Here is a 13,921-nt window from a genome sequence, read left to right as displayed (position 1 = left end):
TTATGCAAATCATCAGCATCACTAGTCACGTGTGTTAACTGCACAAATTTCACCTGCATCCCACTGAGGCATGATGAAGATGAGGAAAGTATCCACTGGCTGGACTCTTGCATCTAATGGCGTTTTCGTCTCCATCTGGCAGCCCGTGCTTGCCGCCCCCACCGAGTCGACACTCCTCACACCATCACAGCTGCGCATGGCCAAGTCTTATTTTCAAGCCCATGTTGGATTCAAACGCCTTTGATTTTCCCATTTATTTTCTGCACTCTCACTTGAATTGGAAAATCAAACTCTACGCACCAGGACTTTTTTTTTTTTTTTTTTTTCATCCTTGGGCCATTGTTTTGCTAATTGTGGGTTTTAATTGAATATAATGTGAAATCTCTCACCGCGTGGTCTCGGCGCTACAATGGAGTAATCCATTCGCCCACCCGCTTATTCCAGGCTCTGACAGGAAGCGACGTTTCTCGGCCCAGCAGCCTGTGGAGAATCAATTGGCTGTGGCTGGAGGAGGAAGAAAAAAGATCATGCTGACGTATTTGGAACAGGCCACTCGCACTAATCATGATGTATAGTCACAAATACGGTTAATAATCATACTGCTAACGATTAAACATCATGGCAATCAGCGATATCTTATTTAGGGGGCCCCCTCATAATCCGTACTGGAATGTTGCACCCCACCTTGGTCCTATCTATAGCATTAAGGACAATGGGCAAAGATTTGTGCACTTCACACCACAAGTAAAACTGTTTGAATTTCTTCTTAACTATGGGCGAAAGACGAAGTAGAAACAAAAAATCCCCAAAAATGAATCGCTTATGCTCCGTTAATTTGCTAATTTTGTGCCGTCATGTTGAGAAGACAGAGGTGGGACGGCGAATTTAAACAGTGTCAAACGGCGTGTTCATCGGATAACAGGAACACAGCTGCGCCCGCCGACGCGAGGGAAAGGCCGAGTGAGACGAGACTCTGACGAATCAACCCGTCGGTGATTAGCTTCCTTGTGTTTTGACTTTTCCCTTCCCAATGAATAGATGTTTGGTTGTAGGACAATGACAAAGTGGTGCATCATAATTCAGCTTGGAAAGCATAAAAACAGAGGCTTGAATATGCAGCATAAATAATAAGATGAGTCATGGGACTCATTTGAACAAAGCTGTCCACATGAATGCTTTTAGCAGAACACATCAGGGGTGTTGTGCGTGTTTAGCGCAGGAAATACACAATGGCTGACTAACATAGAGCATTATCTTCCGGGCTACGCCACATGACAGCCTCCGGGCCTCTGCCAAATCCAGGCATCGGGACGTCGCCGAGTGATTCACGGAGGATGCGGCGGCGCTAATGCCCGTTAGCGACTTCTCCTCGTCGAGGATGACGAGGTCCTCAGGGGGAGGCTTGCTTTTATTGCAGTGAGACAGACCTTGCTCACATGTGGGAAGAACCAGAAACGTGTCCACTCCTTGCTCATCGCGTAAGCGTGTTAGTATTCTGTCAGGGAACCAACTTTAATTAATCACAATAAAAAAACAAACCCTGGAAGATTTTCTCTCTGTCAACTTGCAACAAGTTTTTTAAATCAATAAAGCAGCAACGATATAGCAGATGGTACAAATAGGCATCGTTGATTAGGATTAAACGCTACAGGCTTTAAATATGACAGGAAGGGAACCGGTGGCGGGTTACAAGGGAATTTCCAATCCTTCAGCAGAAACATAACCGGAATTTGAATATAAATCGGTAGTGTGAAAGTCTGCGGACTGAGAAAAGAGCTTTGTGGAACACCGCCAGTATCTAACGATCACGGTCCCCTCAGTTCACAGCAAAGTTGTTCGTCACCAGCCTACGTTAACACAATCGCTTCAGAAAAAGAAGTCTACACTTTGCCAAGCTTCTTTTTTGTCCAATTTGTGGCATGCTGAAATTCAATTATCCCACTTTGAAAGCTTCTTTTTCATGTGAGCAAAATGATTAGCGTCCATATTAATTTATAACGACATTCGTCCTTCCTCCTCCATTCGTTTCATCTGCTTTCTTTGTCCTTCGTCTTTCTTCATCATCATCTGCTACTTCTTCTCTTCCGTCTGTGTAACCTTGCGAGTTTGCCTTTAATATTCATGGCGACCGAACCCGAAGGGGATTCTTTGCCATGTCGCTCTAATTTAAGCCAGATAAGCTTCATCATTCACGCGCTGATTTAATACGAGTCATGTGACCGCCTGATGAGCGGGTAGAAGGAAAGGAAAGATGGAGTGGGATCAATGGGGTCGAATTTCACCAGGCGAGCGAGCGTACGGTAAAGAACCTTTTTATTCTTATTTCCGACCTGATCCTCTCATTCAATTTATGACTCCTCTTTTTGTTCCTGACAAAATGAACTTCATCGGTTATAGGGTTACGCTTATCCTCATGGGCCCCGGAGCACCTTAATCCTAATATCGTACTTTACGGCATATAAAATAGAAAAAGAGAGAACGAAACCAATGTGATGAAGCAAAACAAGTGGACAAACACATGGAATGAATTATACTTTGTGAAATAAAAAGAACTCTCGAGAACCAGCGAAGGAAACGTACCCCGACAAGCTACGGAGTGACTGACACTTCTCTTTTTATCTCCGGATGGTTCACGCTAAGAATCTCGTGGCCGTGAATTTTCTTATCTGGCCATTATGCACGCGCGTACCTCGGCCTGTTATCTTTCCCTTTTCACCTCGCTATGCTAAGGAAGCCATTTTGTATTCCGGACACGCCACGCCTAGGTGTTCTTATCTTCTCGGGGGGGCTTTGAAAAGGTTCTGATTCTGCATTTCAAGTACGAAAAAAAAAAGATATTCCAAAGGCGACGGCGGCTGAGGTGACTTGTGTCGTCGCTATGCTAACAGAGTGAGAGGGCTAAGTGCACTGAGGCTGACAGCCAACTCATCTTGGTTATGAACACAGATGACAAGCGATATCTTTGGGTACGCACGCATGAATCCATTCCATGTGTGATTTTGTTAACAATCTTCCAAGGCTGGAGAATAGCACAGAAAATCACCAAGCAGTCAGTTGGTCGCTTGAGTTGTCTGTCTGTAAATCCATCCATCTTTCCAATTATACCTCCAAAATGTCAGCGCTGCTGTTCCTTCCGCATATAAAACAACAACAACTCCCGCCCCCGCCTTCCACCGCGCCTCCTTATGACACCGCTTGTCAAGCCGACAGGCGCTAGCGGGAGGCTAAACTGGCCGTTTAATCAGATGAAAGGTGTGAAAGCGGTGCCAAGAAAGTGTCATGGCTGCAAGAGACTCCACAAAAAGCCCCGTCGCTGCATGCAAACACCGGATACTCGTCCCTATGTCTGGCTTCTTGTTTGACAATCAAACCCTTAAGCACCTTGCCTTACTCGTAAAGTTGGAGATATGTATTAGAAGCTCCTTTCAACTTTTTGAATGCACATATCCAGCTGTCCGCCTTCAGGAATTGGCATTGGGATTACACGAGGTTCCTTGGAAATATTTGCACCTTGAAATAAGAGCCACCGTCATTGAGACGCATTTGGGTCAAGATTCTGTTGCATTCATTTACTCCAGGGACAAAAGGGGAAGCAAACAGAAGGCAGAAAATCAATCTGTTTTATCTTTTTTGGGTGCGGCTATTCCCCCCCCCCCCCCATACTGGTTTCTTATTTTATCTCCATCATAAACATGACATGTAGCAAACATCACCTGTTTTTCTCCCATTACGCTTTTGTCATAAAATGTCAATGGTGACGGAGTGCGACTCTGAGCGCGTGTTTGTTCGGAATGCTAATGAGCTCCCAGTGGGCAGATCCATCTATTTCATTTGCAGACATTCTTTGTCCAGAGTCCAAATTAAAATCAACTGCATACATCAATAATATTAGAGTAACAATGTGGTTCAAGGTTTGGAAGTATATGAAATAAGCTAATTTTGCAGCTTGTGACATTTTGACCCCTTTTGGGCAGCTAGCGTCTCAAACAATTCATTTGAGTTAAACCGTCGGAAAAAAACGTAAGTTATCAGAAATCAGAAACTTTGAACTGCAATGTGTCCTGAAGCAAAACACTTGACGCCTGAGGATATGCCCTCAGCAAATGCGGCGCTCTGAGCCAAATGCAAATGCTAACAGAGTAGAAGGAAGCAAGCTCGACTGAAAAGTCTTGAAATATATACACGGCTATCACAGCTTTTGGGGCTGATACAATTAATGAGTTCTCATTATAAATACTAATTCATTATTTATCATCTGAGCCCGACTCAACTTTCTCAAATACGAGATATTTTTGTACCTGTCAGGTTTTTTTTCCTGACCTCGCCTCATCAGCGAAGGATGTCTCTAGCAATCAAGCCTGAAATGAGTTGGTCACAAAATGGCTGCCGTGGGAGCTGACTAGTGAATTATGAAATAAAATAGGACTAATTATACATTTACAGCCGCTATGAGAGCGCATGCAGCAGATCGTGCAGATAACGCACATAACCGCTGTTGGCGTGTTGAGCGTGCTAACTGCGATAAGAGGGGGGGCAGTTGAGGGACATCCATTGATCCATAAGGATATTGATTGGATGCTGCCAGATTATGACGCCGCTATGTACTAGCTCATCCGGCGGGATTATGCAAATAAACCAATTGAGGAGGAGGAGGCGGGTGTTTTTAGCCTGCCAGTTGACTTCAAAGCGGCCGGCGCTGTGCATAGAATTAGTGCTGTTCCTAATCCTGCTGAAGTTGGAGGAATGAGGAAATGGGGGGGGGGGGGGGGGGCTTTCATTAATATATAAAGGTACAGTGAAAAAGATGCCGAAATGAGCAAGTGGAAAGTTTTCAGTGGGATAAATGGTGACTCGCAACACAGCAACAGAGTATAAATAAAATCGGTGTGCAGGAACAAGAACGGAAAGAAGCAAAGGATCAAAGTGAATTTTACACAAGTATGCCGCCGCCACCACCTACCTCGGTGAGGTGTGTAGGGAAGTTGGAAATGACTTACTTTTTTTGTATGAGCTTCACATCTTCTTGTTCCTGCACAAACGAAAATTGCACATGCTGAAAAATCCGCCGCAAGTAACAAAGGGTATCTCAACATCCGAGGTGCAGCTCAGTTAGCAATGACTGTAAATTTACACGAGTGCAACCACATGATCTCAAGTTGTTTCATTTTACTTTTCTTGAAAATATATTTTTGAAAATCAAACAGAGCAGATAGAATTTTTGCATGCCTAAAAGCCTTCCATTTTAACATCCCTATTCTATGGTTGTCAGTGCTCTTGTCACCAAAACCAAATAGTTTTGAATTCATCACTTAAAATGTGACCTTTAAAAAGAAAAAAATCTAATTGCCACCATTGTCATAACCACAAATGTATTAACTGATATGAGCAAAACGAAATGACGAGCTGTGAATGGCAGATGAGCGAGTTAGTGACGTGAAATAAGAAGACAAAAAGTCATCATGTTAGCCACTAGCGCCGCCATGTGGCTACCCTACACCTTGCGCATATTAAAGCCCTCTTGTTCTGTACTTTTACATTAACTATTGGATGAAAATTGACATTTTAAGTACATTCCTGAAAAGTTAAGTGATATTTACTGTCCAGACAAAATATCTTCAAAAGTGCTGACTCAATGTGTGCAGCTTTTCACAGTTGCAATTTTGCGCTGGTTATTTCGTACGTTTGTCTTCAGCTGATCCGCACTAATCCGGATACTTTTCATGCTTTGATGTTCATGTTGTGCTTTACTTGCAATCCTCATTAGCATCCGTTACCTCCTGAAAGCATTGCTTATAAAAAGTCTACACACCCTAAATCAAATGCCCAAAGGTCATTTTATATCACCTGTCTGTCATCAGTCTTTTTGGATGCGCCCAAAAAAAACGAGTCATCCCTTAACTGTCTTTTACATTGTTTTTTTTTTTTATTGATTTGTGTTCCACAGCACAGACAACTAAAGTACAGCGTCACAATATCTACTCAGAACATGTCGAAGATCATCAAGAAAGCAGTGAAACGCCACCACTTAAGAATACAGGCGGGAAAACGTCAAAAGGCAAACAGTGCTGCTGAACGGGGTAGTAAACAAAGCGAATGGAGTATTTGGGTGAAGCAGCAGCGTGTGGCTCACAGCCCTGCGGTTACAGTACAACGTTCATTGTTTTTTTTCGGCAATCTTTTGTTATCACTTCATCGTTCGGAGATGTAACTAAACTGTAAACGGAGCACTACTAATAAAAAACGTCAAAACAAGTACATTGCAGTTCGTCTACACCAAATGAGGCGGAATTATTGCTTTGGCTGATGGTGGACATTAAAAGTGTCACATTCCATGGATTTGAACTGAAACAATCGTTAATGTGAGAAACATTCATGATAGAAAGTGATCCTTGTTTTTTTTTTTTTGTGTGTGTGTGAATAAAGGCAAATGAGAAGCATTCTATTGCTATAAAGACACCACGTCAAATATACACATTCAAAATATTGGCAAATAGGTGATGGAACGCATACAGAAATTTGACAACTTGCAGTGTCATATATTATCTATACATTTTTACTATTTTTTGATCGCTTCCCATTTATAAAGAACAACAAAGCCTAAATCGGGTCTGAATGGATTTTGGTCTGGTGACTCGAGTGCCATACAATCATGAAAGTAAAATGTGGCACAAAGATGGTGCAAAAAATTGTGATGTCTGACGCTACGCTGGTGGTGGTGTGTGAAAAGAATTTCAAGATATTAACTTGGATATGCCCAGCTGAGAATGGAGGATGTTTCCAAACTTTTTGACTGCTACTGCATGTGTAGGCCACGTGACATTAGCCCGAGGATTTTTTACTGACCGGCCAGGCCTACCGGGACGTCAGATGGTGATGGTGGGGGGGTGATGGAAAGGCGAGGTGAGGGAGTTGTGCCTACAGATTGACCAGGTGAAGGTCGGAGGCGGCGAAGCGGGGGCACAGCGCCATGTCGGGGTCCCGCAGCTGCCGCAGGACTCGCCGGTGGAACTTGGCACGCACACGGTTGAACTCCATGATGTCGCTGGGGTCCTCCTCGATCCAGAAGCGGTGGAACTCTTGCATCAGGTAGCCTGACAAACACACAGGAACAATCTTAAGAGATGTCTGGGCTCCGAGCCTCTGCCTATGGTTGTCAAGGTAACCAAAGGCCGTCTCGCCATTGGCCGTACGTCGACTCACAAAAGGTCTGCTGGAGGTGCAGCAGGGAGGCCATTTCGGGCGCCACGTTGTACAGGTGCGTCTTCAGGGCGCCGCTCACCAGCAGCGAGTAGGCCAGGTCCGTGATGTTGATGCCCACGATGGCGAAGGAATAGCTGCGATAGTTCACAACGTTTCAGAATGTGATTTTTGTAATCATTTCATTTTTTTTGGTAACCTTACCCGATGGCTTTGTCAACGTTCTTGGGCTCAAATTCTAACATGTTGGCCTCGCTGTGAAGGACACACACATAAAAGTCAAGGGTCGTAGGCGACGTGCTCTAAAACAGACACTTGCAGCACGACCAGACGAAACTGCTTGTGCAATTCACAAATGAGGTATAAAACGGTTCCCCCAGCTCTTCTCTAAACGGACTAGATGGCTTGGAATTGCAACAATGGAGCATTCACGGCATGTGGCTGACAAAGCGAGTGAATGAGGGTGACCATAAATGGAGTACCTGCGACTCCCTTGCGCACTCCTGCGGCGGCGGGCGTGGGAGCGACACAGAGGAGGGAAGCGTGTGTCGAAACAGACAGAAGAAGCTCACTGAGATGCTGATGGCAAAGCAATACAAAGCAGTGATGCAATCAACACAAGATGAGGAGGCACTGAGTGACCTGGTCCAGCTGAGAAGAGACCACGCTCTATGGACAAAAGTACACAGACACACCTTTTTCTCTAGCCGTTGACTTTTAAAGAAGTGCTTCGAGGAAATCCCAGAATATTTTACAAAATTTGGAGAGGAGTTCCTCAGGGAGGCGTTTTAAATCCCCTCCAAGGTTGAAGTGTTCTCCTCCAGTAACAATCATTCTGACACAATTTCACTGGAAGGTTTTTTCATTTGTCAAAGAAAGGTGAGTGTGTCAAATGCTTTTGTCCATACGCCGTGAAGCAGTGTTTGAGTCGCCGACAGTCAGCATGGTGCACAGATGAGGTCACTTGTGTTATGGTGGAAACGACACTGATGCAAGAAATCGAGGGGGAGCCTGCGTGAAGTCTTCTGACATACTTGTGCTTGGGCAGAAGAGAGTCGTGGAGCATCTGCAAAGCTGCAGCCTTGTCATGTTCTGCAAAGTACCTATGGAGAAAGGCAAAATTAGCATAGCATCTTTAGCATATGCACGTAAACTTGGAGTTTATTTTACAGCAGATTGTGGAGACCCAGAAGGCCCATGCCACGGAAGTCCGTCTTGGGATCGCTGCCTTGGAATCCGATCTCACACCACTGCTTGGAAATCCGTCCGGTCAAGGGAATGTCGGGACGCAGCTCCTTCCACAACTATACCAAAAACCAACAAGGGTGAATTGGGCGGCCATCTTGTGGAGAGAAAACAACGTACTAACATATGAGATGAGTTTAATGGATTGATGAACGGCACACCTTCATTAACATTTCCTCGTGTTGTTCGTTCTCGCAGTCGTAAGGCTCCCGCCGGAGCTTCTCCACCTCGGCCACCAAATTCCTGTAGCCTACAATTTGGAGCAGGGTGGCCTGCAAGGAGATGCCCAACCTGGTGGAAGAAGCTTGTGAGTTATCTTTTCCAAGAGGCAGTGGTGTGTGTGGTCTTACTGAGGGTTGGTATCGGGGTTGATTTTCTTCAGAGCCATGATGTCATCAATCATTTTTTCTACTTTGTCGGGATGGGCGCTGAGGGCGGACTGCAGCAGCTACAAATACAATATGGTGTATAGTTCTTTCAAAAAAGCCGATCAGATTGCATCATTAATTGCTAAACTTGGACATTTACCTCATTTTTGGAATACTTCAGAGACGATTCTGCAAGAAAAACATTGCAAAGTTGGAAAAGACTAGATAGACGAATTGGCAAATCATTGATAATTATCAGTTAACGATTCATCATTTCATGAACTTCAAATTGTCAACCTCCTCAGAATTTTAGCCTCTCACCGATCTTGAGCGTCCTGCGGGCACCGTGTTTGTTGTTGTAGCAGATCCGCTGTAGCTCGCAGCGTCCCGTGAATTTGCGTGCCACAAACTTGAGGCCTCGCCACAGACATTTGCAGTAGAGGAACACGAAGAACTGGGTCAACACTCTGAAGGGGAGAACACATATTGTGCCTTTACAAAAAAGACAAAGGATTTTGACTGTTTGAACCTGAACGAGGTTCAATAAAACTATCCACAGATAAACCAAAGCAGTTTCTCTAAAACCTCTACGTGATCAATAATGCCAACCCGGTACATAGAGTAAGCGCAACAATAGTGCTATAAATAGAACAGACGGATAAACGTTTGTCTGTGCATAGCAGGTGCTTATTAGGTGTGATTGATGCAGGACAACTAAACAGCATCACAAATAATAAATTCCATCATCAGATAAAATGGAGGCTCGCCTTACCTCAGGAAGTGTTTCATGGTGCCTGGTGTCTTCTTCGCTGAAGCTAAAACTGGGGGATGACCTGCAAAGTGAACCATATGACATGTATGAATCAAATGTTTGTGATTGTAGATGATGAACATTGAAGCTTTTTGAGAGGAGAAAATTCCTCAGAATACTCATAACATTGCTTTTTTTTTTTCTACACAAAAAATATTTTAATCAAGACGTATTGAAAAATAATTCTTGCAATATTGGTTTTTTTTTCTCTTTTGCATACTAGTGGTTCGCATTGTGCCCGTGGACCCTCTGTTGTCCCCCACCGCTGCAGGCCTGCATCTGAGGAACTGTCCATGGTGCGAAGACATGACCGCGCGAGCCGTTGCATTTGCGGCTCTAGTCTCTTCTAATTTACCCCTAACAAGGCGCCACCGTTTCAAATCGACGACACAATCAAAGCGTGGTGAAATAAAAAGAATTATAAAATCATGTGATTTTTAAAGAATCTGCTGGATGATTAGCAAAAGCAACGCGGTACATTTGCATAATCCGCAACCATGCGCAGCATTGCCCTCCGCCTTGCAAGGTCAGCGCGTCACTAAATGCGTCTTAAAAAGAAAATCTTACCGTTTTCTAATCTTTCAAAGGGATTAAAAGGTAGGCGACGTGCAGCTTCGTGTTTCCCTCCCGTCACTCGGCACCAGACGTCCGCTTCTCCTCCATGATGACGCCGCTGGTATGTCAGGATGTAGTCGACAGGGGTCGCCAAAATGCAAGGAAGCAGATGAGTGACGTAACGTGCTTAATGGAGAGTGGTGCTCAAAACTGCACAAAAAAAGCTCTCGAGATTTCACAATATTCAGTATCTGGAGCCGTTTCTATTACTTGAGAGAAAGCAGAAAGTAACAATATATGTGATCAAATGAATGGTCAAATTTGGGGAAGGAGTTATTTCAAGACATGTTTTGTGATGTACAGTATTATTCAATATATTATGTTCTTAAAAATTATTTTCCAAAAATTAGTTTTATAGAAAACAAAAAGATATTCGGATTATTATTTTTTTTGCAAACAAAAAGCATTGATCCCAAAGCCAACGATTAACAAACTGACAATATTTAATATTCTTCCATTTCTGGTACTCATCAAAAGTTGACTTTTCCACAAAATGTTTTGAAAGGAGAGTATCAAAACCAAAGATGATACATTGGTAATGCACTGCAGAACTACAAATGCCATCAAATCAATGGGTATAAAATGTCTAGCAGCAGAAAAGAACACTTCTGGATCAAGAACGCTTTTGGAAGTGTGAATCAACAACACCACATAGGTAAAAGTAACAAAACAAATGAACAGTAGCTTTCTTTTTTTTTTTTTTTTTTGCATCAACGTAAGCAGCCTTGTTCCCGTTTTTGTAACAGTATGACGGAAGATATTTGAGCTGGCTTTCCTAAAACAGAAAGACTTGCTGCTTCTTCTTCGGCCGTCAGAGCGCAGAGACCAATGTCACATGACTTTGTCTGTCTGTGTCAGCTGGCAACAGGTGGTCCGATGCGCTTCGGGCCTCCTGGTCCGACGAGTTGCCGGAGTCGGGCTCAGGCTCGCACTGAGCAGAGTACGTGGGCACGGCGTTGAAAGTGACAAAGCCCACCATGATAAAGATGAACGCCATGATGTACAGCGCTGAGAACTGGAAACGAAAAGGTTGCGTTATTGAGAAGTGTTCCAAAATTTGTAACGCTCAACTCAAAGCATGGCCTTGGTGTTTTGCAGCTATCTTGTGGCATCTTGCCACAATTAAAAATCTCTTTTATGCAGGCCTCGATTATTCAGGTAGGGAGCACCCCCAAATGGCGACTAAGACAGACATTATTTCTCCGCCCCCACCCTCCTACCGTGTAGTGGAACAGGAAGAGCCCACAGAAAAGGCTGAAGAGGTCAGCAGTGAGAAGTGACAGGTTGACAGCGGTGGCGCTTGTCCTCTTCACCACCACCGGCATGAAGCTGTACAGTGTGAACATGCACAGCACATAGAGAACAAAAAGCATGGCTGTGCCAAACACACACACACACAAAAAAATAAAAAAACGGAGATGGGTTAGAGTAGAGGTTCTCCAAAAAAAATGTCTACGCCATTGTAACATTAGGCGCATGAAATATTTTTCAAAAAACATTGTTTGAATAATGAACTCACCGATGTGAAAGTTCCACTTGATTTTCTTGAGCGCACTAACTTCCAGTGCAGCTCTGCAAAAGACAGGTTCCACATGAGTTTGTTCTTTGTCTCTTTCGAATAAAATTGTTTGTGGGGTAGAAAGCTCACAGTTGAATCCCACTGATGATCGTCCCGAAGAATCCCATCATTGCCAAGAACTCCACCCGAGAGCGGTTCTTCACGGTGAACTCCTGGCACATGTTGGACACGGCGTAAAGGACGGCGCTAATCAGCACCAAGCTGTCGCCCAACAAGACACCGCTGGCTGTGGAGTCGTTCCATTAATAGAAGATGGCACGGACGGGCATAGAAAGAAGAAAGACGACGGACGGCTTCCTTACTGGATTTCCTTCCTCCCTGGTCTCTTCCGGCCAGGATGTCGGCGCCCACCATGGCGCCCACGCCGAGCAGGCAAACGGTCACGGCGACGTAGTGTAGCGGCCTGTAGCGAGTCTTCAGCAGGAAGCAGGACATGACCATCAGCACCGGCACCACGAAGCAGTCCAGCAGCTGCGAAACACACGGGGAGGAACTGATATGATCCCAATTAACATATTTATGAAATGGCTTTATGAAGGCAGCACTAAAAGAGGGTATGCAACAACACTGTGCTACTTGCTGTTGTGTCTCACCTGGATGCTGGTCAGCGTGGTGTAGCGGTAGGCCATGACGACCGTGTAGTTGGCCTCCACGTCGGCCAGACCCATCAGCAGGTACTTCCACCACTTGGACTTCAACACTTGCAAGAAGGTTTGCTCTCCTGTACACACATATATGCAACAAGTGTACTTCAGATTTTTGAATATGATTTACACTTGTATAAATGTATTGATCACTTGAGAGTATGTGGCCTGGGTGGAACTTTGACCTCTGGCATCAATGCTTGCTTATAAAAACTGCTTTTCATTATCATGTTAAAAGACCTTGAGCTATAACAACAGCATGACTGGAGGAAAAATAGTCTAGATAATAGAGAAGGACTACGATGAACTGTTTATACCTTTGTGGGTGCAGAGGAAGGGGGAGTATGCCAGCAGCAGTAGGGCATAGTTGAGGAAGCTCTGCAACATGGGCACCTCCGCGCCGGCGTCGGCCAGGTACTGGCAGCTTACCGCAGTGCCGCAGATCATCAGGGACAAGACCTGGCCCATGACCAAGGTCTTCAACAGATCCCTGGGAAAAAGAAAGCACGGGGCGATCAATCCCCCCCCCCCACTACCTCGGATGACTTTCCAACAAAAACAGGTCGGTAATCCAAGCACTCACCACGTGAAGACGTCCCTCAGCTTGTAATTGTAGAGACCGCAGGCCAGCCTCAATTTCCCACATATCTTTTCATCTGCTTGGGCCTCCATTGCTTGACAGCACTGTAAGATTATATAAGAGACATGTATGGGAATTAGTGTCCAGGCTGATTAGAGAGACCATGGTCCAAATCACTCAAGAATGTCTCGTGATTCCAATTACCGGAACTGTCCAAGATTCTCTTTCTGGATAGAATGCCTCCAATAATGGAAGCCAAACAAGAGATCAAAGAATCCTACCTTAAGGTAATCAGCAGGCTTCTATTAAATATAAAAGGATAGATTTCAAAGTTTCACACCATTGATTCACACGACGGTGTTCAGTCCGAGAATGTCAGTAGATACCAGTCCACATTTTTGCCTCCTCCTCCAGCAAGCGTGTCGGTTATGAGCATTATCATGCTGCTTCACCGGAAGGGGCCCTTTTCCCTCCTCGTTCTCCTCCTACTTTTCCCATTGGATCTAAAGTGGCAGCAGTGGACAGAAATGTTTTCTTTAACGCGACTCTATCACCGTTGTAATTTAGAAGGTCGACAGTTTTTTAAATCGGCTGTCATGCTTTCGCTGCTTCGGAAGCGGCGACGCGTAATAATGACATAATTCAGTCTCGACCAATCAAACCACGGCTACGAACGTCACTTTTCAGCGTCGAATTTAAAATACAGTACGCGCTGTAAGTACATCTATATGCCATTTGTTTGGATCTCACTGGCCAAGAGGCCCAGGAGCCTGAATATTTTTTTCAAAAATTAAGTTACAGTTAATTATAACGGGCAACATAGCCGAGAGGCCAGACATGACAAGTCAACTTCTGCGGCATCGAAGTCCTGCAGTAGCAGCG

At 44.5% G+C, this 13,921-nt stretch overlaps 2 protein-coding genes and 1 long non-coding RNA gene across 7 annotated transcripts; all 3 read right to left on the bottom strand.

Annotated features, from left to right (window-relative positions):
* Positions 1 to 127: 127 nt before the first annotated feature.
* On the bottom strand, positions 128 to 5,352 carry LOC147043367 (uncharacterized). The gene is made up of 3 exons (XR_015068588.1): positions 4,998 to 5,352; positions 390 to 504; positions 128 to 190 (listed from the first exon to the last, which is right to left on the bottom strand). It is a non-coding gene; the product is annotated as an uncharacterized LOC147043367 (long non-coding RNA).
* Positions 5,353 to 5,905: 553 nt separating this feature from the next.
* elmod1 (ELMO/CED-12 domain containing 1) lies at positions 5,906 to 10,234 on the bottom strand. Of its 4 annotated transcripts, none has more exons than XM_085935717.1 (13): positions 10,189 to 10,234; positions 9,583 to 9,643; positions 9,132 to 9,277; positions 8,971 to 8,999; positions 8,793 to 8,890; positions 8,604 to 8,733; positions 8,368 to 8,501; positions 8,232 to 8,300; positions 7,840 to 7,866; positions 7,680 to 7,700; positions 7,402 to 7,452; positions 7,201 to 7,334; positions 5,906 to 7,091 (listed from the first exon to the last, which is right to left on the bottom strand). In XM_085935717.1, exons 2-13 carry the CDS (start codon positions 9,597 to 9,599, stop codon positions 6,916 to 6,918), a joined length of 1,032 nt encoding a protein of 343 aa, XP_085791843.1. In that variant the 5' UTR covers positions 9,600 to 9,643; positions 10,189 to 10,234; the 3' UTR covers positions 5,906 to 6,915. The 4 variants fall into 4 exon arrangements, with proteins under 4 accessions (XP_085791843.1, XP_085791840.1, XP_085791842.1 ...); XM_085935714.1 differs by lacking the exon at positions 10,189 to 10,234 and adding an exon at positions 9,842 to 10,128; XM_085935716.1 differs by lacking the exon at positions 10,189 to 10,234 and adding an exon at positions 9,885 to 10,128.
* Positions 10,235 to 10,661: 427 nt separating this feature from the next.
* On the bottom strand, positions 10,662 to 13,681 carry LOC147043365 (queuine/queuosine transporter SLC35F2-like). Of its 2 annotated transcripts, none has more exons than XM_085935840.1 (9): positions 13,321 to 13,681; positions 13,043 to 13,143; positions 12,777 to 12,949; positions 12,409 to 12,536; positions 12,118 to 12,286; positions 11,885 to 12,041; positions 11,756 to 11,808; positions 11,457 to 11,611; positions 10,662 to 11,251 (listed from the first exon to the last, which is right to left on the bottom strand). In XM_085935840.1, exons 2-9 carry the CDS (start codon positions 13,129 to 13,131, stop codon positions 11,048 to 11,050), a joined length of 1,128 nt encoding a protein of 375 aa, XP_085791966.1. In that variant the 5' UTR covers positions 13,132 to 13,143; positions 13,321 to 13,681; the 3' UTR covers positions 10,662 to 11,047. The 2 variants fall into 2 exon arrangements, with proteins under 2 accessions (XP_085791966.1, XP_085791965.1); XM_085935839.1 differs by having other exon boundaries at positions 13,380 to 13,681.
* Between the last annotated feature and the right edge of the window lie 240 nt (positions 13,682 to 13,921).

Source organism: Syngnathus leptorhynchus, chromosome 17 (assembly GCF_054491065.1).
Source record: "Syngnathus leptorhynchus isolate UIUO chromosome 17, UIUO_Slep, whole genome shotgun sequence".
In the NCBI taxonomy this organism is placed as follows: Eukaryota; Metazoa; Chordata; class Actinopteri; order Syngnathiformes; family Syngnathidae; genus Syngnathus; species Syngnathus leptorhynchus.
The sequence above is the reverse complement of the archived record's forward strand: the minus strand, read 5'-3'. Positions and strand labels throughout refer to the sequence as shown.

What these genes read in the sequence shown, in the direction of transcription:
- elmod1 (XM_085935714.1), bottom strand. Translation starts at nt 9,929, where the DNA reads ATGTCTTCGCACCATGGACAGTTCCTCAGATGCAGGCCTGCAGCGGTG. An exon ending in AACCCCGATACCAACCCTCA is followed by an intron (nt 8,734 to 8,792) that starts GTAAGACCACAC and finishes TTCTTCCACCAG; the next exon opens with GTTGGGCATCTCCTTGCAGG. An exon ending in TCTCTTCTGCCCAAGCACAA is followed by an intron (nt 7,867 to 8,231) that starts GTATGTCAGAAG and finishes TTTTGTCCATAG; the next exon opens with AGCGTGGTCTCTTCTCAGCT.
- LOC147043365 (XM_085935839.1), bottom strand. An exon ending in CTGAGGGACGTCTTCACGTG is followed by an intron (nt 12,950 to 13,042) that starts GTGAGTGCTTGG and finishes TCTTTTTCCCAG; the next exon opens with GGATCTGTTGAAGACCTTGG. An exon ending in CAAGTGGAACTTTCACATCG is followed by an intron (nt 11,612 to 11,755) that starts GTGAGTTCATTA and finishes TGTTTGGCACAG; the next exon opens with CCATGCTTTTTGTTCTCTAT.